Raw genomic sequence first — 27,608 nt, forward strand, 5'->3', positions numbered from 1 at the left:
GCAAATAATCAGAAACTGCATATCTGTTGGTTGTGAGGCTCCGTGAGTTTTGTCTTGTCATCCCTCCGCTCCCCTATTTTCTAATCGACCGCCTGAGATCAAGTTCATCACAAAACACGCTGTTTCTGAACGTCCCCCACCCCCAGTGTGGAGCCAGAACATCACTTTGCATGCAGAAGTGCCGGTACCTCAGACACAGCTGCCCGTCCACCGTGTGTCCCCCCTCACGCGCAGGGCCTGCCCTCCCCATGGAGCCCTAGCCTGCTTTCCCCGTATCCACCGGACCAGGCCCGTGGCTCTGGACGCCCCCCTTCCTCCCTGCTGGGCCCCCATCCCGTCTGTGACTTCCTGGGGTTGGAGAGTCCCCGAGTCCCCGTCTTGCTTGTGGTCTGAGCCCAGTCCTGCCAGCTCTGTGCCTGTGGCCCTGTGAAAGCATCCTTGTGTGCAGGGGCTGCTGGGCGCGCTGAGGAGGGGGCTCGGGGGCGGGGCTGCCGCTGCGGGTGCTGGGAGTGGGCGGAGCGCCGTCGGCCGGGAGAGCACCCCAACCCCAAGCGTCCCCTCGGTGGCTGTGGGAGGGACTGGGCCGCAGCGTCCGCGGGAGGCGGGTGCCGGGGCCCAGAGGGCAGTCCCGCGCGTGACCGTGCCCTGTCCCCGCAGGTGGCCGCCATGACGCTGACACTCTTCCCCATCCGGCTGCTGGTCGCCGCCGTCATGATGCTGCTCGCCTGGCCCCTGGCGCTTGTGGCCTCGCTGGGATCCGCTGAGCGGGAGCCAGAGCAGCCCCTGGCCTTGTGGCGGAGGTAAGTGCACGTCTGTGGGGGCCCTGGGGGGTCGCAGGCCCGCGCTCCCCCCGCCAGCGTCCTGCCCTGAGGCTCCCTCCAGGGCCCCGCGAGCCGAGTGGCCGCTGTGTTGTGCCCCGAGCACAGGGGTCCCGCGCCCCCCTGTCCCCTGCCCTCGAGGCCGCACGTCAGCCTGCTGCCGCTGGTGTGGTCTCTGCTTCGTGTAGATGGACGTGTGAATCCATCTCAAGTGAAGATCCAACAGGGACCTCACAAAAGGACATGAAATCACAGCATTTTCTTGTGTATTTAAATACCTAAAGCTGTTCCTTAACTCAAACTACATGCCGTTTCTAGTGAAGGAAAATGTTGAGCTATGGGAAGGATTTTGGTGAGTATTTCCAGCGTGTTAGAAGACACCGTTCCGGTCATAAAACCAGGTTGCGGGCCACCTCCTGTGTCTGCATCTCCGATCAATCCTAAGGGCCCTTGGACGGTTTATTCAGAACAGAAGTGTTCTTAGTTTAGCGCAGGGCCGGTGGTGGGCTGCAGCCTGTTTTTGTGAATGAGGTTTTATTGGGGTGCAGCCCTGCCCATTCATTCGTACACCATCCAGGGCTGCTGTCCTGGAGGGCAGGGGTCACTGTGGCCAAGGTCTAAACTACCTGCTGCCCGGCCCGCAAGGTTTATGGACCAGCTCAGGCCCCTCCTTTCTCTCCCAGTGTCTGAGCTGCTGGAATGTTGATGCCCTGAGAGGCTGTGGAAACGGGCGCCCATCCTGGACCTTGGTTCCCCGCTGCCCGCGTGCCGTGGTCAGAGCAGCAGTTACATGCAGGGCAGAGACGGCCAGTTAAGGTTCAAGGGTTTTCTGAGCCTTACACGAGCATGGCGCCTGGGGACCCCTCACCCTCCTCGTGGTAATATTTCACGTCCTCAGACCATCCCCAGTTTCAAGTGAACCATGGTCTCTCCCCCTCCCTAGAAACCAGAAGGTAGACATGGCTGTCTCCGTGGGTATGCCCCCAGCACAGAGCCTGGCCTGAGGGACAGGAAAGTCTCTCCCAAATGAATGAATGAAAGAGTGAACGAGTGCATAGACAGCTGGGTTTTCTAATCTCTTTGGAAATCGTGCTTTACCTTGAGATTTGGGGTTTTTCTTTTAATGTTTTAACTGTAAAATATGAATTTGGTATCAAATATATAATCAAGCAAAATAAATCCAGACCGAATAGGAATCAGAATTTCAGTTTTCACTTGGTTGAGAACCCAGAGCTAGAAAGCAGAGATTTGGTAGTTTTTTACAAATTACGAATGATTTGATCAAAAGCGTCTTAATTCCCTGTTCCCCTGCTCTGTTCTGGGGCTGGGCTGCCCTGCCTCCCCGCTGTCCTCTCCCACGAAGGAGGAAACCTCGCACAACCTCGGCGTCTGTCTTTTCAGAACAGGTGGCTCTGGGCTGTTTCCATTTCCCTGTTTTGACTCGCTGTAGCTTTTCTTGTCTGCAATAATGTACTTGGTCTCATCGGGTGATAAATGGGCCACAGCCAACTTGAGTTCCGACAGCCCACTCGCTTCACAGAGGCACCGTGGGTGTGTGCGTGTGTGTGTGACGTGCACACCTGATGTGCCCCACGTGGGGAGATGCGGGGTGAAGGTTCACGGGAGCTCTGGGTGCTCAGGTACGCGGAGCCTGAGCATCGTCCTGAGTATATGTGTATATGGGCGTGTCTGTGTGTATATGTGTGTGTGTATATGCGTGTGTGTTTGTGTACGTGTGAGTGTGTGCATAAGTGTGTGTGCGCATATGTGTGTGTTTATATGTGCACTGGCATGTACCCCAGCTGCACATGCCGCCCACATTGAATTCCCACCCCCTGCAGCCCACGGGGTCTCCACACAGCAGTGTTTCCCGGGAACTCGGTGCACAGCCCTGGTCTCCATGGAAACAAGAACAAACACCCGGCCCCCGAGCTCCTCAAAGGAAACACAGTGACAGAAGGTCCTGAGTTTGGGACACGGGGAGTTAGGAGGAAACAAGTTTAAAGTAACAGGACTCAGAGTAGAGGACGTCAGGTCATCAGCTGGGGCGGTGGGTTGGTTCACGCCAGGCACAGCTGTGCGGTTTTGAGCAGATTTTTGTTTTGATCAGGGAGGATTTTTGCTGAATATAAGTTAACGTCAGTCAGACCTTCCTAAAATAAAATCTTGGGTTTTCAACGAAAGGAGGAACGACACAATTTCGCATAAGACTCTGTGTTTCAAAACATAGAGTGTTGTAAAAACTATAGTATTTATCTTCTTACGGAACCCAACCAGGCAGGGCAGGAGACACTGCCGACCAGTCCTGCAGGCCCTGGCCCTTGGCCGACTCAGGGTTCAGGAGGGTCAGCTCAGCCGTCACAACCGGGTACCACGGCGGGGCTCAGACAGCAGGATTCGTTTCTCACGGTTTTAGAGGCTGAAGTGGGAGGTCAGGGTCAGCAGCCACGGCTCGTGGCGGGACCTCCGTCCACCTGCAGACGCCGCGTCCTCGCAGGCGAGACCTCTTCCTCTCCTGTAAGGACACCGGTCCCCTGGATCAGAGTCCCACCCCGGGACCTCACTGGGGAAGCTCCAGATACAGTCATGTTGGGGGTCAGGGCTTCAGCATAGGAATGTGGGGTGACGTGAGTCGGTCCATCGCAGACGATGCCCTTTCCTGAGTGCCCCGTGTGGGGACGTCCATCCCTGGGTCATCTCCGTGACGACTCTGAGTCGCCACGTGTACGCTGGTGGCGTTTCTCACTTCCGTTGGAGTAACGCGAGTTGGTGGTTATAGCAAAGTGGTGGGGAAGGGTGGGTGGCCGAGGGCAGGCCTGCAGTCCCTCCTCCCAGCGCCACGCAGACGCCCTCCGCACGTGTGTGTGGCTTTTCTGCCGTTGCCTCTGTCACCCTGGGGAAGGAGCCATGAGCTCTGGGCCTGTCGGGGTCGGACCCCAACCCCGAGGGGCACCGGGCGGCCTGCGCCTGTGCACACGCGGGGCCCCGCGGTGGGTGATGGTGGTGGGCAGCATCACCAAGTGCTTCCCTCTCACACGGTTTTTCAGAGTCACCTGCACATCTGCCTGCTTTGTGAAGTAGAGTCTGAACTTTACTTCTTGTATTGTGTTTTCCATTTCACAGAATTTCCGATTTTATTTTTTCTGTTAACCAAGAGAATGATGAGCCCTGAGTGTAGCCTCAAAGTTCTCCACCCCCAGAGTCCTGCGGCCGCTGCCTGGGATTCATTCTCCTCCCAGAGGGTCCGGGGCCCTGACCGCTGCGTGGCGTGTGTTTCTCTTCTGCTGCGCTCTCAGGCACGATCTGCATTTCCTGGGCCTGTTTTCTTTGTCTTTGTTCCAAGATTTTCTGGAGTATTGGGTTCTCAGAAGGAAGATGTGCACGAGGAACTCATTCACATCTTGTGTCTGGAAATGTCTTTATTCTCTCCTCTGTGTTGGTGGGTAGTTCGACTGGGTATAGAATTGCGGGTTTCACGTCGTGTGTCCACAGAGCTTTGGAGATGCGCTGCTGACACCTGCAGCTTTGATGCTAGAAACCCGTTTGTTCCTCTCTGGGAGTTTTTAAAGTCTTCTCTTTGTCCTTGGAAATTTGAAAAATTCTCAGAGGAAATAATATGAGTCTTTTTCATAAAATTTGTTCTGCTCAGCACCTGGAGATGGTGCTGAAGATCTGGGTCTTTCTTCAACTCTGAGAAATTATTTTCTTTACATCTTATAGTTCCATCCTTTTCTTTTTCCTGCATGTTCTGGGAGGCCCCCTTCTCCGCATTTTTGAGCCTTCTTAGGGAACCGGTATTTCTGCATGAGACTTTTGATTTCCAAGAGTATTTCCTTTTTCTTGTCCTCTGGACCTTTTCAGAGCATCCCTCTCTTCTGGCACTGTAATGTCCTGATGCGTGTGGATTTTTACACGTCTCTTCCGATGTCTGCCCTCGGGTCTCCTCAGGGTCATACTCCTCTTATCCATCATGTAGCTGGTTCTGCCCACACGTCCAAGTCTGAGGTGTCCACCTGTGTGATGAATGACAGATGGAGTCGGGGTGCAGGTCCCTGCCCTTGAGCACGTAGACCTGTCTCCCGATTCCCTTCCCCTGCAGAAGCTCTGGCATCTCCGGTGTCACTGGTGCCCTTGCCTTGGGGACCGTGGTGCTGGCCCTGCACTGGGCAGTGGCCGGGGCTCTGCTGTGAGGCCGGTACCCACACCCATAGGCATCTCTTCCCCACAGGCAGCTTGGGGACAGAATTCCTCCAAGACCTTAGAGAATTATCAGATTTGGTTTTTCCTGTCCCAGTACATCACGGTCACTGTTTGACCTTTGGACCCGAGAGGTGGTGGGTGTGTCTCCGATGGAGGGGCTGAGATCTGACCCCCCTTTTCACCAGCTCTCCTCCTGGACCTGCCTTCCTGGGACTGGCTGCGCTCCCACTGCAGCCTCCCCCGCAGTCTTGCTTCTTTCTCCTTGTGCATCAACTGACATCCATTGGCTTTTATTTTTGTAAATGACTTTATCGTGAAAAATAACATGCATGCAGAGAAGTGCATTGAAAAATGTGCAGTAGAACAAGCGACTGGAAGTGCGTGCTTTGTAGTCACCTAGCTCTAGACGCAGCGCCCAGCGTGGCCCCCGCATTGCGTGGGTGACTGACTGTGCAGGACCTGCCCGTGGTCGGAGGAGGTCGTTTCCAGGTGGCTCCTTGCAGGCGCGGTGCAGCTTCAGATCTGTCAGGGCTTATCTTGGGAATTCTCTTGAGAGGGTTGTTAAGCCCCTTGGGAAATCAATCCAGTAAGGATTTAGGCTCCTGTGCTTCTATGCAGTGACTTTTACCCAATTTGATCACCCACGTAGCACAGCAGCACAGCGAGACATGGGTCCTTCTGAAGATGGCCCTTCTCCCAAGGACTCGGGTGCGTGGCCTGCAGTCACTTGCCCGCCGGGCCGTCGCTCACCGTGGTTTCAGTGGCGTGAACAGTGATCTGGTTTGTAGCGTCAGATTCCTGTGAAAGGGAACGTGCAGATTTACATGCTTTACGTTCTCATATGTTTAAAAAAGAATAAATAAGAAGCAAATTCAGTTAATCTAGCCTGATTTTTACTCGGTTTTCCAAATTTATTGTCCATCTAATTTCATCCAGAAAAGGCTGGTTTCCGGAAGGTAACAGCTGCATCCCGGAGCCTGAGGCCACCTGTGGGAGGCGAGGGTGAGGTTGACCCAGCACGTCTCTGCTCCTGGCCTCAGCTCTGCTGCCTCTCCGCATTTCAGCGTGCACCTTAGGTGCTGACGATTTCTTTTCACTTAAAACTTATATCCTTAGCATGCTGGGAGATCACCCGACGTGTCCGTGTCTCTCGTTTTGTCCTGTGGGCCTCCCTTCTCACACGCTGCTGTCCCTGTAACGGGGCTGAGACGGCTTCCGTTTCCTTGAGTGAACGGATGTGACAGCGTTCCGCTGCCCACGTGCACAGTCGGAGGGAAGAAAGCACGGCCGCCTTCCCTTCCCTCCTCGGATGTTTCAGTGACAGTGGCGGCAGGTCTCCTGGGATTGGCACAGTCCCCGATGGGGCCTGGGCAATGGGGCTGCGTCCCCCGCCAGGCCTGGGTCTGACAGCTGCGCTTCTGTTGCAGGGTCGTGGACGTCCTGCTCAAGGCCATCATGCGCACCATGTGGTTTGCCGGCGGCTTCCACCGCGTGGCCGTGAAGGGGCGGCGGGCGCTGCCCGCCGAGGCCGCCATCCTCACCCTGGCACCGCACTCCTCCTACTTCGATGCCATCCCCGTCACCATGACGATGTCCTCCATCGTGATGAAGGCGGAGAGCAGGGACATCCCGATATGGGGAAGTGAGTGAGCCCCCGTCCTGCTGGGAGTGAACCCCCAGTGCCGGCCAGTCCGCGTCACGGTGACAGCACAGCCACGCCCACACAGCTCATACCCACGTGAAACAGGCACCGGGCCTTGCATCCCTGTTTTCTTTGCTGTGATTTCTTCTGTGATATTGTTGTGATTTTCATTTTTTATTAACACGCAAGTGCCCTTGGCTATAAGGTGTTGAAGTGCTCCTTGAAGTTCTAACAAGAACGTGTCACCCTCATCACACAGAAGCTCTAGAAGTTGGGGACAACTCAGTAACTGTCCCATTGAGTTAGTTTCTGTACCATAAATCCAGGTGGACGAGCGTCCTGAGACCTCGTAACCCGTCACCAAAGCCGAGGGCTTAAAATCACAGGAATTCGTCCTCTCCCAGCTCCGAGACCAGAAGCCTGCTCCCTCCGGAGGCTCCAGGGGAGGCTCCTTCCTGCCCGTCCCATGCATTTACCCACCGCTTCAAATGTCTTGACCACAGAGCCACCCGCGGCCTTTCAGCGAAGCAGGCATCGGGCCCTTGTTGTCCGGGCTCGGGGCTCGCGGGACAGAGACTGCGTTTCCCTTCTGTCCTCAGAAGCGTGCAGTTCTCGGGTGGGACTCGGGTGGGGTCTCCACGGACACGCGCAGTCGGGGACCCCTGCCGTCCTGGGTCCAGAGAGCCCTCCGGGTTCCGTGCCTTGGGCCTCGCGTCCGTCCAGGAATTGGGAAAAGCCTCCTCATCTGCTTTCTTCTCTTTGCCGTGTAGACAGAGTAGCTCTGACCAGTAAAACCCACCCCCCACCAGGTGAGCAGGCCTCCTTCCCCCTCGCCCCCTGGGAAGCGGTGCTGTGCTCGGCCAGGACGGTCGCTGGGCTCAGCTGTTTCCCTGTGCCCCATCCTTCTGGGTGATTCCACCGAACCTCCCTTTCCTTCTCATGGTCATCTTTTAGCAGCATCAGGAGTAATTGGTGCGGAAGGATAAAAGAGTTCCAATTTGGTGAAGAAGCCAAAATGTGTTAAGACATGGGAAAAACTATCACTGAGATCCCTTAGATTTTGTGAGTGCCATGGACCCAGCTAGATAGAATTTTATTCTTTTTTAAAATGGTTTTTCTTTGCTTTTTGGAAGACCTCCAAGATGTAAGTCATGAAATATTACTCTTTACAAGTAACAGAAATGCTCAGAAAAGAAGCTCAGAGCTCATCTTGGTACCAGCGAGGTGTGGCCCTGGGGCAGAGCAGGTGGGGACGTGGCCTCACCGGCCCAGGAGGGTGATCAACTGGCACGGCCTCTGCCTGCCATCAGTTCAAAGTTTTCTGAGAAGTATCTTCCCACCTTTACATCCTCGTTCGAGAGGACCAGTGTGCTGGGTGTCGCCATCAGCTTCGGTCAGGGAGCCTTGACCTCACGCGCGTGCTGGGGGCCGTGTGTGTGGTGCTGGAATGGGGTCTGTGTGAGTGTCCTGGGGCAGCCGTGACAAAGCAGCACAGACCACAGAGCTCAGAACTGCAGAAATGTATATTCTGTCACTGTTTCGGGGGCCAGAGGTCCAAAATCAAGGTGTCGGCAGGTTGGTCCCAAGGGAGAGTCCATCCCAGGCCGCCCTCCGGTCTCCAGTGGTCCCGGCTCTCCTGGGCCTCCCCCGGCCATAGCCACATCACCCCGTCCTTGCCTCTGTCATCACGTGGCGATCTCTCCCTCTCTCCTCCTTACGGGGACACCAGTCACTGATCAGGGCCCACCCCAGTGCAGTGTGACCTCATCTGAACTTGACTGTATCTGCAGAGACCCTGTTTCCAAACAAGTCAGTCCCAGGCACCTGGGCTAGGACGTCAGCCTGTCTCTCTGAGGGACACAGTTCAGCCCGCAGCGAGGCTGGTGGGGTCCGAGCCACGTGCCCCAGGCCCTTCTGGCTCTGGGGCCTCCCCACTTCCCGCCCCCCAGCCCCCCACCAGTGACACGGGTGACCAAAGGCTCTCCACTCCCCATGGGGTCAGCCCCATCTGTCTCTTTCTCCTGATTTGTCGTCTGAGAACGCTTGGAGTTGTCATTGTGGGCCCCGCAGTTTGCAGGGCTTCTGGCCATCCTCTAAGTCCACTGAAGCCTCAGTGCCCCCCGCTCCCGATCCCTCGTGGTCCACGCTGGCTGGCTGCCTGCCCGCGCCACGGCACAGCCCTCGGGGCACCTCTGGGGGGCTCACCTCTCACCGGGCGCTGTGAGCAGCCACCGCAACGCGAGCACCGCCCCCCTCTCTTTCAGCTCTGATAAAGTACATCCGGCCGGTGTTCGTGTCCCGGATGGACCAGGATTCTCGCAGGAAGACGGTGGAAGTGATCAAGAGGAGGGCGCAGTCCAGCGGGAAGTGGCCGCAGGTGTGCAGCGCTGCTTGCGTTCTCAGCAGTTCTTCCTAGAGGCGACCTTAGGGATTGGAGGGGAAAGGGAAACACGAGGGCCAGAGCTTGCTTTCCCCGGAGGCTGGGTTCCTTGATCAGTGCAAATCCAAGAATGTGCCGACTATCGGCAGTTTGGGTTCTGGCGTTTTAAAAATAAAAGAAATAGGGGGAAACAATTTTCACGTGCATCTCAAGTTCCCGAATCGTCTTTTAAGTTCTGTGTCGGAAAGAGCCGGCTGCCCTGACCCTGGGGTCAGCATGGGCTCATGTCTGAATACTGCCTTAGGCTGCAAGGTGTACCCCATTGCTTCTAAAAGTTCCGGGCTTGTCTGTCTGGCGTGTGTCTGGTTCCCTCGGGGCATTGGGAAGGCTGCCCCGGGCCGGGCAGCAGGGGCCTCGGCCAGTGTTAGCTGTGGGTGCGTTTGACCTATGCTGTGTATGTGTAGTTTTTCTTTTCACTCGAGCCGACCTTGAGAAGCTGGAAGTCCCACAGGACTCCGGGTTCTGGCCGCTCAGAAGACATTGAAGGCCTTGCTGTGGCACCCATGCCCGAGGACGGGCAGCCCTTTGGGGGCTGTGCTTCCGGGGCCTCCAGCTGCCATCCACACAAGAATAGGTTGAGCCCCTCCGCCATTCAGCTCACCTGCCTGACCCGCAGGCGTGCTGGGGCCGGTCCCACGCTGACTCGGTGCCCCTTGGAGATGATCTTTCTCTGGGGCTCGGGATTGAAAGCAGCCTCCCGGGCTGTATTTTCCACCACGCAGGGGAAAGTTAGCTTACGTTACGTTGCTGCGAGTCAGTAGGAGTTGGAGTGACTGGAGGTCCTGGTGAGGAAGGCGTCACTCCGCCGCTGATGCTGTGGGTGTTTGTGCCGCCGGCCCGGCCCCAGCCTCTCCCCGACCCCACCCCAGGCCCCGTACTCAGCCACGGGCTCTGCATCCCTGCACCTTCGTCCTGCCTTGTGCTCGTGGCTGCCGGCTCCAGGCAGGGGGATCTCGTCCGCACAGCAGCTGCAGGTGGGCGCTAAGGCCACCTGTTCACACATCCCACCGCCCAAGGAGGCACGTGCTGTTTGCGTACCTGCGCTGCTTCCAGGTTTTAGTCAAACCAGCAGTTAGAAGGGAAATTACTGAAGGCTTCTATATGCATCTTAACTTTTTCAACTGAATATAAAGTACCTAAGTCACATCAGGACTGGAGGAAATAGGTTGTGAACTTGGCCCCTGTGAACTCGGAACTGTCCCTTTGATGCTGATTTTTTTTTTTTCCATTTCAAGATAATGATTTTCCCAGAAGGCACTTGTACCAACAGGACCTGCCTAATTACCTTCAAGCCTGGTAAGTAGTTTTCTTAATTATTTCTTTTCTGCCCTGAGAAGGCAGGGGAGACCCTCGCTCCCCCCAAAGCGCCTCAGCCAGGAGATGCCCTTGTGCCTGTTTCTGTGACCCTGGGGTTTTCTCTGAGTGTCCACGGCTGGCACAGATGTTGAGGAAACCTGCCCAGCACTGAATGACCGCTGACCGGGAAGGCCTGTCAGAGAAGCCCACTTTGTTCTGAGACCCACACGGGAAGTATGGGCAAGGGACTTGCTGCCAGGGAGATAAGAGGTGTCCCTTTCTCCCTCTGCAGGCGCGTTTATCCCAGGAGTTCCCGTCCAGCCAGTGGTTTTGCGGTACCCAAACAAACTGGTGAGTGTGTTTTCCTGGCACGAATGTCCAGTGAATTTCCTGGGCCTGAGAATTGCCTGGTATCTCAGGACATTGTCTCCATCTACCCTGGCACTCTGGAACATTCCCCAGCACTAGCTCACAAGTCCCGCTTTCATGGATCACAAAGCCCTGGCCCTTCCTCGAGCCTGACATGTAGGTGTGAGACCCCCGGGTCCTCAGTGGCTCTTGCCTCCCAGCTCGCACTCTGGGACACTTTAAAACTGAGAATATTTAATTCCCAGAGGCTGGCAAGCAGGAGGGAAAGAGGCTAAGTGCCCCCATGGTCCCTCTGCCAGGTGCAGAAAGGTAATCTTGACAGGCCCCAGCTCAGCTCGCAGGGTGGGGGGCCCGGACGAGGTTCTGGTGCCTGTGGGCACTCCTCCTGGGCCGCCCTGCCTGTAACCCCCGTGTGATATCTGTGAGCACCAGGGGCTTTCAGCCTTCCCTCTTCCGGGCCAGGGCCCTGGGGCCAAGGTCAGTGCACTGACCGTGTGCCCATGGGTGTGGACAGGCCCACAGTGTGTGAGCGCCAGTCAGAAGTGGCAGCCGCACGGGCCGGCAGACGCAGCTGTTGCTACAGCTCTGAAGAGGTGCGTTCGCTAGCCAGCTTCTGAGAATGAGGCTCTGTCACCGGTGTGTAGGATTCTAGATTTTCCCCTTTTTAAGTTTGCTGCATCTGCGTATCGGAAGCACGGCGCTGGGCCCTTCGGGGAACGGTGACCCCCGCCTTGCGCTCACGGTCTGTCACGTACTCTTCGGCTGGCTAAGGTTTGAGCACAGACCTGCGTGGGGCGGGGCTGGGCTGGGGACTGCGTGTGGGACGCCCCGTGGCAGGTGGGTTTCCAGGAGCCATAAGGGTGCGGGTGGGTGTCAGGCCTGCGAGAGAAGGAAGCCCTGGTGGGTGACCGGTGTCAGGGTAGAAGCGGGACGTGTGTCACTCACGGTCCTCACCTAGGTGGCTGAGGATGGAGGGCATCTGAAATGTTCCCGTGGGACCCCGGGCAGGCACGGGGCGGGGGGGCGGAGATGCGGCCCTGTGGCTTTGTTCTGCGCTCCCTGCCCCTGTCCGGGGCTGACCGTCGGGGTCGCGTCTCTGACCAAGAGTCCAGGCGGGGATCCTGGGGGCTCAAGTCGGTGTGGAGCTGGAACGGGGCTGCCAACAGCATCACCTGGCTAGGTGGTGGTGATGGGTAGGGCAGGGCCTGCAGAGCACAGAGCAGGTCCGGGCGTGGACTGAAGTTGCCCCGGGCGCCCGGAGAAGGCGGCGGAGGCAGAAGCGGGGCAGGACGGGGTCTTGGGCGGATGCTGGGATGGGTGACCCCGGGGCCGTGGGAGGAGAGGTGAGCGAGTCTGGGGGGACCTGCGGTGGTGGGCTCCCCCTTCTCCCCTGTCCCAGAGGGGATGTGGCTGGTAGGGAAGACAGCACCTCTGGGGTCCCAGGCGGCCAGGGCGAGGGTGAGGGCGGGGCGAGGCCAGCGGGCAAGGAGGAGGGGCTTCCTTCCTGACTCATCGCTCCTTTTCTGCCCCCAGGACACCATCACCTGGACGTGGCAAGGCCCTGGAGCGTAAGTCAGACCCCGCACTGTCTTGTTTGTCCTGTCCTCCCAGGAAAGCAGGCCCGCTCCAGTGACCGCCGTTCTGCTTACTTTAGCAAAGGCAGAAACGGAGCGCAGGGCCACTGCTGCTGGGCAGCAGTTCGGTTCGGCCCAGGGAGGCTAGCTGCACGAGGCTGGCCTTCTTCCCACTCCTGGATTCCAGGGCTGAAGTCAATTGTCCTCGGCCCTGGCGGGAAGGTAACTGAGAACGTCTCTTCCCGCCTGTGTCTGTCAGCTCGGCGATCAGCTGCACATGGTCAGCCCGGAGAGGAGAGGGGAGCGTGGGGCCTCCTCCCGCGCGGCCGCTGGGGGCGTACGGGGGTCCAGGCACCGGCATGTGGGCTGGCGTTCAGAGGCGGAGGGCCGGGCGGTGAGGCCACGCAGAGCCCTCCGAGGCCCCTGGCGCATCCCAGTGGCGGGGGGCGGGGGGCGGGGAGGGGTGGGGAGGGTATTGCTGAGGCTGGAGGGCGGAGTGGGTGGAAGCTGGGGAGTGCCTGGGAAGGGGATCCTTCAGGGTCCCGGTGGCCTGGGCATGGGGATGGCATGATGTAGGGCCTGGGACAGCCAGGAGGGGCCGGGGTCAGGTAGACGAGACCTCCTGAACGGGAGGACGGACAGGGCACAGCCAGGCGGGTGTGCGTGTGTTTAATAAGCCCAGTGGAGACTTCTGTTTAATCAAAGTAACCTTGTCACTCAGTGTTGTGTTTAAGGTTCAGATTTAGGCTGAGGAAGGCTCCGCATCCCCTCCGGAAGGAGAACTGCCTGCTCGGTGGTGCCCTCTGCAGGGGAGCGGGGTCTGGAGACTTCGCTCCAGAGCTAGAAGTAGTTTAACTGAAAGGAATCGAGAAGCTTTTAACCAGTGCTGTAAACTCCGTTCATTTTTAAGGCTGAAAATCCTGTGGCTCACGTTGTGTCAGTTTCACAATCAAGTGGAAATTGAGGTTTGTATAGATGCAGCGTTACGCAACGTTGTATGGGAGTTTATACGGATGCCGTGTTATGCAATGTCGTTCCGTCTGTATTGTTATAATGTTATATTGTGGTCTCTATAGATACAGCGTTACACGAGGTTATTTTGATGTCTCCATACATATAATGTTATGTGGATACAATGATATAGAGGGGTCTCTGTAGATATAATATTATACAATGTCATGTTGGTGTCTGTACAGATACAAAGTTATATGTCATCTGTCTTGCTTTGAACGTTTTCCATTTCGCATGGCTCCTTAAAGGTGCTTCCCAGGGGGTTTGCACCAACTTTGTGTCTCTTGCGTGACTTTTTATCCATTCAGATAGGATTTTAAAAATCAACAGGAAGCTAAGCCCATCATTCTTTTATTATGGTTAGCACAGCTTAAGGGCACGTAAGATTGGCACACCTGCAATCACTGGTTCTTTTGGCTTATACTTTTACCCAGTACTGACACTGCTGATATCGAACCGCTAAACTTATGCTGTTATCCTGTTTAATCCTCGGTCAGACCAGGTAGACCGCCTCCCAGCATTCAGCCCATTTCCAAAGTCACAATACCTGTCCCCTCTTCTCAGATAAGTATGGTCACATTCACGCAGCCCGTAAATTTAATTGAGTGGATGAGGAATAGAGTTTATTTTCTTAAAAGGGGAGTTAACCCGCTACTCCTACACCTGAACGTGAGGGATGAGTCTTACACAACTTAAAGCATTTCATTTGCTACCTTCTGATAAATACTGCAGAGTAATACTGGATTTACAAATGAGCCCGGCTTTCAGCCAGGTTTTTCACTTCAGTAGAACATAAGCCACTTAATTATAAAGGACTGGGCTGGAAGGGCCATGGCCCGGGTCCAGGGGTGGCTGGCTCGTTTGCTGGTGGCCGAGAGGCAGCAGCGGGGTGAGACTCCAAGGAAGATGCTCTATTTCAGACTGGTTTCTAATTTGAAGAGTTGGAAAGAAACCGTATGGCTTTGTGAAATCGCTCTAAATTTTCTCTTTGCGTCACTCCTACAAGACGCCAGTGCTAATGTGAGGAACTGTTGCAACTTACAAAGTCTTTAAAAAGGTAGCAGTAAGTGAGAGACTAGAATCATACGGTGAGAATTGATAGGATTTGGGGGTGTCCCTGTGTTCTTGAATGTCCATACTGAAGAAGAGGGCTCAGTGATGGTCATTTTCCTTTTCTACAGTGGGGGATTGGCACAGGCTTTGAGACGTACTTATTTAACACACGCAGAGACACACGTTCCTGGGACAGTTTATTATAGTCTCCAAATGCAGTAGTTGTCAAAAAGCTAATGATAGTCTTTCACGTGGAAATAATTTGTCGTGTTACCCACAACACAAAACTGAGACTTTAGAAGTGGAAGCACACACGCGATTCTTTCGATTCCAAAGACTAAGCCCCTGTGTGAGGTCTTAAGCACGACTCACGGGCTTCTGTGTCGGAGGAGCGGTGCTCCTGCTGGGGAAAGGTGGGTTGTGAGTTTACACACGTGTGCGTGCATGGGCGGCAGTGACAACTCCAGAGACGATTCCAGTGGAGGGTGCTCTGACAGAGATCTTGATTTGTCCGGGAGCAGGTTGTCATCGTGGTGGTGGTGGGGGGGCGAGAGCAGTGTCCTGTGCTCGTGCGGGTAACCGGCGTCTCCGTATGCGCAGTTCCTTCCCGTGTACACCCCGTCGGAGGAGGAGAAGCAGGACCCCGCTCTGTACGCCAGCAACGTGCGGCACGTGATGGCAGAGTGAGTGCGCGCCCCTTCCGCGGCGGGGTGGCGGGGTCTGCGGGAAGCCCCGGCGCCCTTGGCCACCCCGAGCCTTTGTTACCCAGTGTCCTTGTCCGCCAGTGTCGTGGCCTCGCTGTAAAACCAGTGAGCGGCGTCGGGGAGGCGGTTGGAGCCAGGCTGGGCTGAGCGTCGGCCAGCGTGTGCTTGGCTGCATGCATTGTCTCCTGATTCTGTTGGAGGACATTTCTGCTTGTTCAACATTTGGAAGATGGTTCACTGCCACTTAACTCTGCACATTGCAGACGTCCCCATTAGCCAGCAGTCCCCACGGGGGCTGCCTCCGTGTGCGTCCCTTGGAGACAGGCAGCGGGGCCTGGGCTGGTGCGTCCTCGACACGTGCCATCTACCCAGACAGCGTTACTAAGGTTCTACCTCCGTCCCGCCGAGCTAAGTGTGGTATTTGTGCGCTTAATCTCGCGCTCCTCGTACCACAGTGTGTGTGTAGCTAGGAATAGTCTCACCTCCTACTTCCCTGCAGTTCCCGCTTGTTTCAGGCCCTGGCAGCCTCAGCCCAGACCCCAGGTGCCTTCACCCTTCCTCTCAGTCCCAGCCCCTCCCTCCCCTCCTCTCTTCTCCCGGGCAGGGGCTGCCTCTGAGTTCAGCCACTGCAGTGCCTGGAGGGGTGCTCGGACGGTGTCGCCTGTGGGGAGGTGCACACAGCTGCCCTGGTGCGACTTAGTTTCTAAGGGAAAGTCCGTCTCCTCGCTACGGATGCGTCGTCCCCGCTTGAGTGCATTCTGTGAGACACACTGGGCTGAGTCACGCGTTTAACCTCGGCACACGTGAATTAAACTCAGCCAGGCGTTCAGCCCGCCCAGGCGCCCTCAGAGTGTTGGGCGCCGGAAGTGGAGTCCAGCCAAACCGCGCCCACTCCCCTCAGGCCCCCCTTCTCCGAATCCCACATGCGGACACAGAGCTGCCGGGATGCGGGAGATTCTCAACTCCCAGCTTTTGGGAAGTCAGGGCAGTGAGTGGCACCCTTGATCGACCTCTAGATAAGAAAATAATACCCACAGAGTCGCAGGCCTGACAGGTTAGGTGTAATGCTTTGTTGTTATTCGTGTTCAGACAAATTAACTATTAAAAGTTGTAAACATGTATCCTAAAGAAACTCTTACGGCGTGCCCTATAACCTGTGTCAACAGAGACGCGTCATGTTCAGCGGGAAAGGGCAGAACCCATCGGGTCTCCCGTTACCTCACAGCCAGAACCACGGGCGTGGGCCGTCACCTGCCTGGTCTTTAGTCACACCGGGGCTGCACCTGGGAAGGGCCGGGGTCCCGACAAGCTTTGCAGGCGGCCCTGAGCCAGCCCCGTCCCCCTTCCTGTGGATAGCCCGGGAGCTCCTGGGGCACTTCTGGTGTCTGTCCCCACGCGACCACGCCTACGTGCTCTTAAGGGGAATTTAGCAGCCTCGGAAAGAAGCCTTCAGAGTCGCTGTTTCCTTATTACCTGACTGCACGCAGCGTTGCCATGGCAACAAGGAACTATAGCTGTGCCCCAGTACCCGCCAGGGACTGGTTCCAGGACCCTCGGAGACCAAAACCCCAGGATGCTCGAGTCCCTTCTGTGAGACAGTCTAGTGCAGCCGCCCTCCGTGTCCTTGGATGTGGAACCGCGGATCCGGAGGGCCGACTGTCCCATCAAGATGAGTAAACGCCCTTTCAGTGACGGAGGCGGGCTTGGGGGGCAGTTTTCTATATGTGGTCAATTTCCTACCATGAACGCGCTTTCCATGATAGTCAGGAGAAGGCCATTTTTCTTGAAATCTGACGCCGCTCTTGGAATGACTGGGTTCTGACTCTCCCTCTCACTTCAGGGTGGTGCCAGCACAGATAGCAGCGGCCCCTGCTGCCCGCAAAGATGACTTGAGCTGAACTGAGCACCACTGCGGGCAGCGTCGTCCTCTTTAAGGCGCTAGATGCGTGCTAGTTCCCTAGTGGGCGGAAACCACAGCGATACGAGGCCAACCACGAAGCTGGGGCAGCCCCAGGTTCCACGTAATTGAGATTTGGGGTCAGCTGTTCGGCCTTTATGTTTAGTGCTGAACGTGGTCTTTATTTAATTTATTGATTTGTTTGTTTGTTTCTATTTTGGCCACACCTCGAGGCATGTAGGGTTGTTCCCCGACCAGGGATGGAACCCGGGCCGCTGCAGTGAAAGTGGCAAATCCTAACCACTAGGCAACCAGGGGACCCCCCTGAACGTGGCCTTTAAACATCACCTTCCCGCCCACCTCAGCGTCCGGCACGCTCGCTCTGCTGCCCCGAGGGGCCAGCTGATGGCAGTGCCCTCCTCTCCCGCAGGGCCCTGGGCGTCTCCGTAACTGACTACACGTTTGAGGACTGCCAGCTGGCCCTGGCGGAAGGCCAGCTTCGTCTCCCCGCGGACACGTGCCTTCTCGAGTTTGCCAGGCTGGTGAGGGGCCTGGGGTGAGTTTCCTGCTGCTTTCTCTCGAGCACCCAGTTGGAGGCAGTGCTTCTGTGGGCGCCCGTGACACCCACCAGGCCGCCGCAGGGTCTCCGCCTGGGCACTTGGTGACCGAGCTGGAGGCCACGGGTGGCGGGCGATCGAGATAATTAATGGTGCTTTTTCTGAGGTTTGGGGTTTTTTTTTTTCTCTTTTTTTCAAATTCCACACAGAAGTAAGTGTCTTAAACCCTGAATGGTCGGCCCTGGCTGTCTCTTTATGGACGCGCCCCACCGGCCACCGCCGTCCACCATCCCCTGAGGACCTGCCCAAGGGTGGGGCCCGCACACCCACAGGGATGTCAGTGCTTGTGCGGACGCTCACACAGGGCACACTCGTGCCTTCAAGCTCCTGGAAGAGCCTCTCTTCTCGAGGACTGACTGCTGCTTGGTCTATGAATCGTTTTAATGTTTTGTTGGGGCTTAATACATAACAGTAAATCTGCCATTTTCAGCATTTTGTAATTTTATTGAAAAATAACGTTCCCCTCATTTTTTGTTTAGGCTAAAACCAGAAAAACTCGAACGCGATCTGGACAGACATGCAGATAGCGCCAGGATGAAGCAGGGCGGGAGCTTGACTCTGCCCAAGTTCGCGGCGCAGCTGGAGGTCCCCGAGTCCCAGGCGCTGGAGGACCTGTTTGCCCTGTTTGATGAGGTAAGGCCTTGTTGGGGGGGCTTGGGGGCAGCTGCTTCCCTTGTGATAGAAATGTTCTTCAGACAATTTTGGAAGCAGAGAAGGGGAGACCAGCCCTTGTTGCCCATCCTGCCAGCCACCCAGTCTTTTGGGGTATTTTCTCCCCAAAAGATGCTGTCAAATGCACATAGAAATTTGGCTTTAAATCAACGTTTGCTGATAAACACGCCTGTAGTTGGGGTTTTTTTAAGCGGGCTGCCAAAAGGCCTGTGACGTCACACCCATGCTCGGGAGCGGGCAGGGCTGTCTCCTGAAAGCGTCTCTTCCCAGAGAGGTGGCGGGGAGATGGACATGCGGGAGTACGTGGTCGCCTTGTCCGTCGTCTGCCGGCCGTCGCAGACCCTGGACACCATCCGGCTGGCGTTCAAGGTAAGTGTGGCGTTTACGTGACCTTTAAGTTGTGGGGTCGGTGAGACCTGGGTCACGTGAGGCCTGTGAGACCTTTTATAGCCCCTTGTGACTTTGGTAAACTTACCGTCTGCCTGCTCTTCTCACATAAGCTTGTACTGTAGCCGTTGTTTGTAAAGAGGCCCGCAAACCTCCTCTACTTTATTTCTCCCTGGAATTTAAAGAGCCCTCACTCGTAAGAAGAGTGTGGGGAAGGGTCTTCCTGAGTCCTGGATGCCTGAGCGGGACCAATGGGTTCTGTCTCCCGACACAGCCTCCCCATCAGCGTGTTGACCAGAGGAAAGCAGGGCTTCGGGACTAAGGAGCCGCCTGCCCCGGCGTAGCCCAGAGCCGGGCCGTTCACCGTGGGTGCAGTGAGTCTGGGGAAGGCCCATTATGGGGTCCCGGCCCGCCCGCAGATCCACCTGGCTGCCCTCAAGCATGGCCTCACCTGGTCAGTCCCCTAGGATGGAGCTGGGCTCGCTTTGCCACCTAGAGACATTCTGTCTGTGTCTCACAGGTGCAACTCACATTAGCCAGACTCACGAAAACGTGATGTATAGGTCAGGAAGCCGTGGTCACTCACTGCTGGGAGAACCCCTTCTCTCCCTCCTGACCCCAGCAGACCCTCTCCATGGCAGACTGGGAGAGTCCCCCACGGTGCAGGGCGGCTTCTGCGGGCCAGGCCACGGGGGCTAATCAGACGGCGGTGGTCCTTGGTAGCGCCCTGTCTCAGAAAGCCTGTCCCCTCCTCCGGCCTTGGCGGGCACCTCCCAGGGTTGCCCTCGGGCTCATCGCCCCGTGCCGGCGCTGCCTCGGCCACGCCCATCTGGTGGCCCTGCAGCAGCTTCTCTGACATCTCGCGGTGGACTCGGTGCCACGACAGGGGCTGGCAGGGAGGTGGCCGGCTTGCTGCTCAGTGAAACAGCTGAGCATACGCATGGGCACCTTGTAGCAGCTCTACCGGGCCCCACCTGAGGGCAGGTGCGAGGGCTGCGGGGAGGACGGCACCGCTTGTGCCGCCTTGTGGGTCCCGGCACTGCTCCACGGCAACCTCCCCTGCGGTGACCACCCCTCACGGGCCCCCCGGGAAGGCAGACGGCCCCGCGCCCGGGCATCCCCACGGCGGGGCCGGTGTGTCCTGCTCATGTGGACATCCCGCTGCGGGAAGCCCACCTCTAGGCAGGAGGGCAGAGTGAACGCTCCAAGAAGTCCGGGGGGTTGGGGAGCAGGTTGGTCAGGGGGCCCCCAGCGTGGGGAGGAGAGCCCATAGAAGGCAGCGCAGCGGTGATGGCCCCCAGCTCTCCTGCAGCCCCTGGTCAGGCTGGTAGGGAGGGCGGGGGCAGGGGCCGCTCCTCCCACACTGGGGCAGCAGGAGGAGGACGTCAGGAATTCACAGCGCAGGATGGAATGCAGTCGTGTGCTGGTCTCAGCCCGTCGGTAGCCAGGGTTGCGGCTGGACCGGCCCCTGGGGCTCTCAGTGTGACTGCAGTACGCCCTCGGCGACAGCCATCAGGGAGCTTGGAAAAGAAAGGTCTATTACTCACAGGTCCTGGAGGGCACACGGCGCGCCCTGGGGGCAGCGAGGTCACAGGTCACGGGGCGAGAGTGTGGATCTGGGGCTCTGCCTTTGTCAGGGTTGAGGGTAGGGGCCTAGGGTTTTGGGGGTTCACTCCTTCTTGGCGAATTTAAAGCGTAAGAGTGGGAATTAGGGCACAGGAGAGGAGAAGCAGGGTCCCTGAGGCGGTCAGTTATGTGGGTCACCCAGGGCCTTCTGGAAGGGGGACCTCACGGCGGGGCGGCCTGGCTCCTTTCCTGGCGGTTTCACTGGTCACCGCGACTCACAGCAGTGTGTTCATTCAGGTGGCCATCCGTGAAGTGGGCGCCTCGCAGCCAAAGGCTGAACGCCAGGTCCTCACGTTGCGGTGTATATACCACCCTTTCTTGGTGGATTTAAAACACAAGAGCAGGGCTTCCCTGGTGGCGCAGTGGTTGAGAGTCCGCCTGCCGATACAGGGGACACGGGTTCGTGCCCCTGTCCGGGAAGATCCCACATGCCGCAGGGCGGCTGGGCACGTGAGCCATGGCCGCTGGGCCTGCGCGTCCAGAGCCTGTGCTCCGCAACGGGAGAGGCCACAACAGTGAGAGGCCCGCATACCGCAAAAAAAAAAACAAAAACACACGAGCAGGGAGCTGAGGGCTCCCGGCTGCCACCTGCCCGAGGTACTCAGGGCTCCCGAGGGCTCGGTCGTGCAGCTGAGTTCCGGCCCTTCTGACCCTGTGCTGTCTGGGCCGGCCGGAGAGCTGGGAACGCCAAGGAGGAGAAGCAGCTGCCCTGGATAGTCGGGGCTGGCGGGGCCGCGGGGTGACGCCTGCCCCTGCCTTGCAGATGTACGGGTCGCTGGAGGACGGCAGCATAGATGAGCACGCCCTGTCCAGCATCCTGAAGACCGCCTTGGGCGTGGCTGAACTGACCGTGACCGACCTCTTCCGGGCGATCGACCAAGAAGAGAAGGGCAGGATCACGTTCGGTGAGTGGCTGGGAGCTGGGGAGGACGCCCCTAGTGCGAGGTGGGGGAGGCACTGCCCCCTGCACTCTGGCCAGGCTCTCCTGAAACCTGGCAGGGCTGGGGTGGGAGCTTCCAGCCTTGCTTCTGCAGGCCATTAACAGAAGCACGTTCCCAGCCCAGCTGTAAAGTAGGCGCCATCCCCGGGGCTGCGGCCGGGCTGAGGTCAGGGTCGCCGGTGGGGGGAGGGACTCCGTGCCCGGCCCATCGGGACCGATTCCTGGGGCATCTCCTCTCCCGGGGTTTTGGCTGCGTCACCTGTCGCCACACAACGCGGGACAGCCGAGATCCTCGGGAACTGGGACCGGAACCCGCCTGGGGACCGAGGCCGGGGGTGTGGGGGCAGCAGGAGCCCCAGAAGGCGGCCCGCTCAGCGCGCCGGCCCGCATGCACATCTGAGGATGAGCCCATAATCTCCCTAAAGTGAGAGGAGACGTTTGCTCAGGAAAGGTCATTGTGCACGTTGTGTTTGGATGTGTTTTAATCGCATCCAAATGTCAGGCAGGTGCCGCAGCGCGTTGGTCCGGGTGTGCGCGCGTGTCTGCGCTGAAGGGGGCCGCGCCTCCCGGGGAGCGGGTGTTACGCTGAGGCTCGGAGCCCTGACCGACTACAGGCTCCCCGTGGAGGCAGCTCCGCTCCCAGCGGGAGCACGCGTTTCCCTGCAGCCGCTGGAGCTTGCAGTGCCCTGGGCCCGGGCCTCTGAGCCTCACCAAGCCCCCAGGGTGCCCCAGCGTGAGCCCGAGGGCGCTCCCCACCCCGACGCCATGACCCAGGGCCACCAGGAGACACACAGGCCCCACGATGGCTCGGGGTGACTCTCTGTGCACCTGGTGTCCCCAGGGCCTAGCTGTGTCCATCGAGGCTCCTGCCTCGGGGGTATGAGGCCGCTGCCAGGATGTGAGCACGCAGAATACATCCCTGACTTGACCCTTTAGTTTCCCCAAAGCAGGAGTAGCCGAAAGGATGTGAGAGTCACCCTGGTCTTCACACAGAAAACTGAGGTGCGGTGCCTCTCGTGGCCTCCCGAGGGTCCATGTAGATGCCACGACGCCCCCAGGGTGTGAGTGGGGCGCCAGGGAGAGACCCCGGACTCTAGACCTTTGCCCCCACAGGCCGGTAACCAAGGTGCCTTTGTCTTTCCAGCCGACTTCGAGAGGTTTGCCGAAGCGTACCCCGACTTCGCGGAGGAATACCTGTACCCCGAGCAGACGCACTCCCAGAGCTGCGCACAGACGCCCCCGGCTCCCACCCCCAACGGCTTTTGCGCCGACTTCAGCCCCGAAAACTCGGCCGCTGGGACGGAGCCTGTTCGTAAGAAGCTGGACTAGGACGTAAGGTTCTGGAGAGACGAGGCCTCTCCACAGCCGCCGCCCCGTTTGCTGTGACAGCATCCGGGCTCCACGCTCCCACACGCGCTGTCCCTTTCCTGCCCTCGGGCCCGAGTCCTAGAGCAGCGCGGGCCCGAGGCCGTGGCTGTGCGTGCCCTGACGGGCGGGCGCGGTGAGCTCATGGGGGCGGCTCCTGGGGCTCCCTTCCAGGCGGCACTCGGGGGCCGGCCCGGGCGTTGCTCTCTTTTCACCTCGAGCCTCCCGTTTTGTTTCCATCCTCTCCCACCGTCCCTGCTGGTCCGTTCCAGGCTGCGCAGGCCGGCGGCTGCCACACGCACCTGAAAGTGGGACGTGTCACCCGCGTTTCGATTCCGGCACAAAGTCTCTGCCGACCTCGGTGGAATCGGTGGGCAGACCCACCATCTGATTTTTCAACGTTTCTATATTTGCAGGAGCTCATGAGTATTTTATAAACTTCATTTAGATACTTCAGGAAACACTCCGCATTTTTTTACGAAAAGAGGATTGCTTTTCTACTTCATCTTCCTTGGAGGGTCAGGGGATGTTTACTTATAGGCCCTTTTCCTGACAGACCCTGAGGCTGTCTGGGGCTTTGAGCTAACTCTCCCTCCGGCCTCTCTCGACCAGGGAAGTCCTCTCCGCTGACGCACCCGGCCCGGAACCACTTTTTTGTCTCCTCGGTCCTTTACAAACCCCCTCTTTTGATACCAGCTTGGGGTTTCTGTTTCCGTGCGACATGATCTACTTCACCAAAGTGTCAGCTCCGATCAGAGCATTGAATGTCGGGGAGATGAGGTGGGCCGGGGTGTAAATGGCGGGGGCGGGGTTTCCTGTCTCCCAGGCCGGGTGCCCCAGGGGATGGTGACACTCTGGAAGGCCCCGCCTGCGCTAACTGTCCCCCCCGTTCGCACCAGGGTTCTCGGGGCATCTGGAGACGGATGAGCCTCGGGGAAGGAGGGGGTGGGAAGCAGCGGCAACGGGCAGTTGGGGTGCCCAGGAGGCCCGGGGGGCTCCAGTCCCTCTCTGTGTCCGGGGGCGTCAGTGGGGAGCAGCGCCACCGGGCTCGGGGAGGGGCTCCAGGTGCTGTCTTCACTCTCATGAAACCACCTTGGTTCATCTCCTTGTGACATAACTAGAAACCTGTCCTCAAAGCACAATGACAACCACACACTGAGTCTGTTCCCTGAAGCAAAGCCTCTGGGTCTGTTTGGGAAATTTTTTTTTGGTTTCTAATTTCTCTCGGGGGCATCTCCATAGGAAGTGACCACCAGAGCCAGAAGTACAGGGGAAATGTTTACTAACTTCCTGAGGCTTGGAGATGTGCGTGTCTACGGTTAGTCGTCAGAAAAAGGAAACACCCTTAACTTCCGTTCATTCCGAAGCCCCTCCTGCCCCGCGCAGGGTGCGGGGTGACTGACATCATTCCAGGGCACCGCCCGCCAGGCACAGAGCTTCCCGCACGGCCTTGGTAGCGAACAGGACTGATTTCGTGAGCGTGGGATGCGTGGAGTTTCATTTTTAAAGAGAAGAACCCACACCTGGCAATGAAGGAGGTGAACAAGCCGAGATGTTCTGAGGAAGGGCCTGGGCCCTGCGTCTGTGGATGAAGGGTTTTTGAAGGAAATGCCGCTGTGCGTTTTCAGGAAAAAATCTCTGATAAACAGACATCGAATGGATGTTTGTTCCTCCTGATAACTCTTCTCTTTCGTAGCGACTTAGGGTCGCGGGCATCCAGAACTGTGAACGTACAGAGCTCGGGACTGAATCCCCTTGTGTGGGACCAGGAGCCGCAGCGGCGCCCGCCGCCTGCAGAGGCCCTGCCGGGCGCGAGGGGGTGGGACGGGTGCCTCCCAACAAACTCGGGGTTTTCAATGGAACGAATAAAACGCAAAGTCTTACGTACGTGAGGACGTATTTGTTATGTGCGGTTTTTTTCATCAGAAAGACAACAGCAGACGTGACGCAGGCTGTGACAGGAGAACCAGTCCCGCTGAGATTCCTTAGTGCTTTTCTAGGACGTTGGGGAAGCATCGTAATTGAACTTCTGTAGAAAAAGCTTTCTGGATGGCAAAGGGAGGGTCGGAGGTTTCGCTGGCACGCAGACAGCGGCTGACGTCTCACAGAACTCAACCTCGTAGGCTGTTTGCCGACCTGCTGAGTTGGTTTCTATAATTTCTCTGCGAAACACGCACCTTCTACGTACGCTTAGTCGAGCGGAGGGAGACAGGAACCTTGAATTCGTCCTATTAAGTCAGTGAAGGATTTAGAAATAGAAGTGAAAGGAAGAGCTAATGTACTGCAGTCCCGAAAACCGTAGAGGAGAAAATTGAGGTTGTGTAGCCAGCGGCTTCCGGATGGAGTGACACTTAGCATCGTGTTCATGTCGTAAGTCAGGGAAGCCGGAGAGGAAGCCCGTGGTCTGACCCCATCGGGGCGGCGGCGGACGAAATGCACCAGAATGACATTCATGCACCAACAGGGGTAGGCATTGGCCCTTCCTAACATAACAAATGGGTGTTGCCTTTGAAACTGGTTAAAGTTTGCTCAAGTCTTTAAGTAAAAGAAAGGGCCAAAGCAAGCCAGGGTCTGGACGTTTCACATTCAAAGCTGGACACAGCTTCCCAGTCGAAGGAAGGGGACAAGCAGCCTCTGGGAGCTGTGGTGGGGGCGGGGGGGGGCGGCCTGCCGCGGCTTCTGGGGGTTCCCAGCGCCCCAGAGGGGACGGGTGTTAAGGAGTGGTGGGCGCTCAAGGTGTTCCTGGTGGCGATTCCTACAGAAGCAGAAGGTTCACCTCTGCCCAACCCCCTGCCCCCATTTGCTGATCCGGCCGGAAGCCTTCCAGCCAGTGGGACAGTGGCAGACCCCGGCCCCCTCCTGGGGCAGAGCGCTACACGTGGGGATGCCGCCGAGAGCAGCAGGCGGCCAGTGGCCAGGACAGCCCATCCCTCCAGCCATGCAGGGCCCATCCCCGCTCCTTCCCGCGAGGGAGTGACGCACGTTTTGTAATGGTCACTTCTGCAAACGCAGAGGCTCCGCCTCCTCCCAGAAAGTAAGATCCCGGGGACCCTCGCGTCCATCCCGGAGATGTTCACTCTTCTGGTGCTGGCAGACACCCCTCGATGCTCTGTCACACGGAAAACTAGGTTTTCCCTAGTTCCCAAAGTGCCCGCTCCTCAACACTGCCGTTCCCTCTGTAAACTGAGGACACACACACACACACACACACACACACACACACACACACACACACGCCAGGCAGGAAGGCGGCTGCAAGGGCGCTGCCGTCCTCACTTCCGGGGCCGGTTGTGTGGCTGAGGCCAGTATTTACGACTTCCTTCCTCCCTCCCCTCCCCCGTCCCCCATCCCCCTTCCTCCGGCCTCCCTCCCCGCTCCCCCACCCCCTCCCCATCCCCCTCCCCCGTCCCCTGTCCTGTGGCCCCCACCACACCTTGGACGGTTGGGTCTTTGCCCAGTGAGACGACTCACATTTTCACTCCAAAGCATCCGGAACCTGTGGTCTCGCCTCTGCTGGTCACAGGATTTGTCCTGAAAGTGACGAGAAGCACCCAGAGGAGCCCCGGGCCCCCTTCCCCTGCTGCCGTTAGCACCCGTGACACCCCCGGTCCTGTCACGTCGCCGGCCCGGCCGGAGAAGCCCAACGGCTGGTGGCCATCTGAAGCTGCAGCGCGGAGGCTCCGCGGTGTCCCGAGTAGGAGTGTCTCATCCGGCGGAACGGAGACCCTGAAGACGGACAAGCCCAGAGCTGCAGAGGAGAGAACACAAGCGTGTGGCTGGCTCTCGGGCCAAGATTCAGGGCAGCGACGGGTCACCCCTCGCTCACCTGTCCTGGGGCAGCTCCAGCCGCCTGTCCCCGCGCGTCCCCGTCTGCCAGCGCAGCCTCTCTCCCGGGTCCAGCCAGGCGGGCGCACAGGGAAGAGAAGGGCCCGACGCTTCTCCTCGGAAATAAAACCCTACCCCTGCTCACACCTCCCCGGCCGGAGCGCAGCCCGTGGCACCCGAGTCCCACAGGCCAGGGCACCCCGCAGACGCAGAATCACACAGGCCACACCCCGCGGTCACCGGCCGTGAGGGTGAGAAGAGCGTTCCCACGGGCCCCCGGGTGTCGCGGGCGTGCGTTGTACACGACCAGCTCGGAGCACAGCCTGCATGCCACGGGGGCACCCCATTAGGACGGACCCCGGTCTCTGAAGCGTCAGAAGTCAGGCCGGCGGCTTCTGGTGGGGGCTCGCTCAGAGCTGCCAGGCTTCCCTTGCAGTAAGATAAATCCCTTCTCGACGCAACAGGAGGTGGGCGGCGGGGAGTCAGCCGCCGGTGAGGTCCGCAGGCCGTGCCGCCAGAGCCGCAGGGGCGGGAAGGAAGTCCACCCGCGGCACAAGAGCATGAAGATGACGACAAGCATTTCCCCTCGAGGACGGGGGTCCGGTGCGGGCAAGCTGACGCCCAGAGAAGGGGCCGCGCTGGGAGCTGAGTCCCGGGCCCGTGTCTGACAAAGCGGGGTCCGGCCCGGCCACGCCAGCCGGGGCTGCTCCGGTCGCTCGGCTCCGGGTGGGCATCCGTGCTGCACCCGGCCCCTCCGTCCCCTGCCATGCTGTACTCGCTGGGTCGGCTGGGAAGAGAGGCAGGCCCATAGCCACCAGCCTCATCCCGCCCTGGGCAGGGGCACCTGAGATACACACTACAGAGAAGACACCACGATGTAGCACCATGTAGCACCTGAGATACACACTACAGAGAAAACACCATCATGTAGCAATGTGTGGGCCCAGTGGAGCACAGACTGGGTAGAAAGCTGACCGAAAGAAACACCAAGGGTCCTATCACAGGTGACGGGAGGCCCAGGGAAGGGGAGGTTAGGACAGAAAAAACTATTGGACAGAATAACGGCCGGAGTTTTCCCAAATCTAACAGCTCAGACATCCAAGAAGCTCAACTCGCCACAAGCAGAAGAAATACGGCAAAAGGCGCGTTACAAAAAATTCTGGAAGCCGCTG

At 58.2% G+C, this 27,608-nt stretch overlaps 1 protein-coding gene and 1 long non-coding RNA gene across 6 annotated transcripts in view; one reads left to right on the plus strand and one right to left on the minus strand.

Moving 5' to 3' along the window:
* Positions 1-24,506, plus strand: part of LPCAT1 (lysophosphatidylcholine acyltransferase 1) — a 40,624-nt gene extending 16,118 nt beyond the window's left edge. For 2 of the 3 annotated variants that reach the window (XM_032625667.1, XM_032625668.1), the window contains 13 exons: positions 658-800; positions 6,446-6,660; positions 8,925-9,037; positions 10,336-10,396; positions 10,689-10,747; positions 12,299-12,333; positions 13,250-13,304; positions 15,004-15,086; positions 17,435-17,560; positions 18,101-18,254; positions 18,564-18,662; positions 21,070-21,211; positions 22,391-24,506. In XM_032625667.1, the coding sequence (XP_032481558.1) occupies positions 658-800; positions 6,446-6,660; positions 8,925-9,037; positions 10,336-10,396; positions 10,689-10,747; positions 12,299-12,333; positions 13,250-13,304; positions 15,004-15,086; positions 17,435-17,560; positions 18,101-18,254; positions 18,564-18,662; positions 21,070-21,211; positions 22,391-22,575 (1,470 nt within the window). In that variant the 3' untranslated portion in view covers positions 22,576-24,506. Of the gene's footprint in view, positions 1-657; positions 801-6,445; positions 6,661-7,111; positions 7,470-8,924; positions 9,038-10,335; positions 10,397-10,688; positions 10,748-12,298; positions 12,334-13,249; positions 13,305-15,003; positions 15,087-17,434; positions 17,561-18,100; positions 18,255-18,563; positions 18,663-21,069; positions 21,212-22,390 lie in introns of those variants that run through there. The other variant, XM_032625669.1, reaches the window with a different exon arrangement.
* Positions 18,669-27,169, minus strand: LOC116750700. Of its 3 annotated transcripts, XR_004349064.1 has the most exons (4): positions 26,438-27,169; positions 26,083-26,359; positions 25,594-25,720; positions 18,669-20,200 (listed from the first exon to the last, which is right to left on the minus strand). It is a non-coding gene; the product is annotated as an uncharacterized LOC116750700 (long non-coding RNA). The 3 variants fall into 3 exon arrangements; XR_004349065.1 differs by lacking the exon at positions 25,594-25,720 and having other exon boundaries at positions 26,083-26,337; positions 26,438-27,163; XR_004349063.1 differs by lacking the exon at positions 25,594-25,720 and having other exon boundaries at positions 26,438-27,159.
* Between the last annotated feature and the right edge of the window lie 439 nt (positions 27,170-27,608).

Source organism: Phocoena sinus, chromosome 3 (assembly GCF_008692025.1).
Source record: "Phocoena sinus isolate mPhoSin1 chromosome 3, mPhoSin1.pri, whole genome shotgun sequence".
In the NCBI taxonomy this organism is placed as follows: Eukaryota; Metazoa; Chordata; class Mammalia; order Artiodactyla; family Phocoenidae; genus Phocoena; species Phocoena sinus.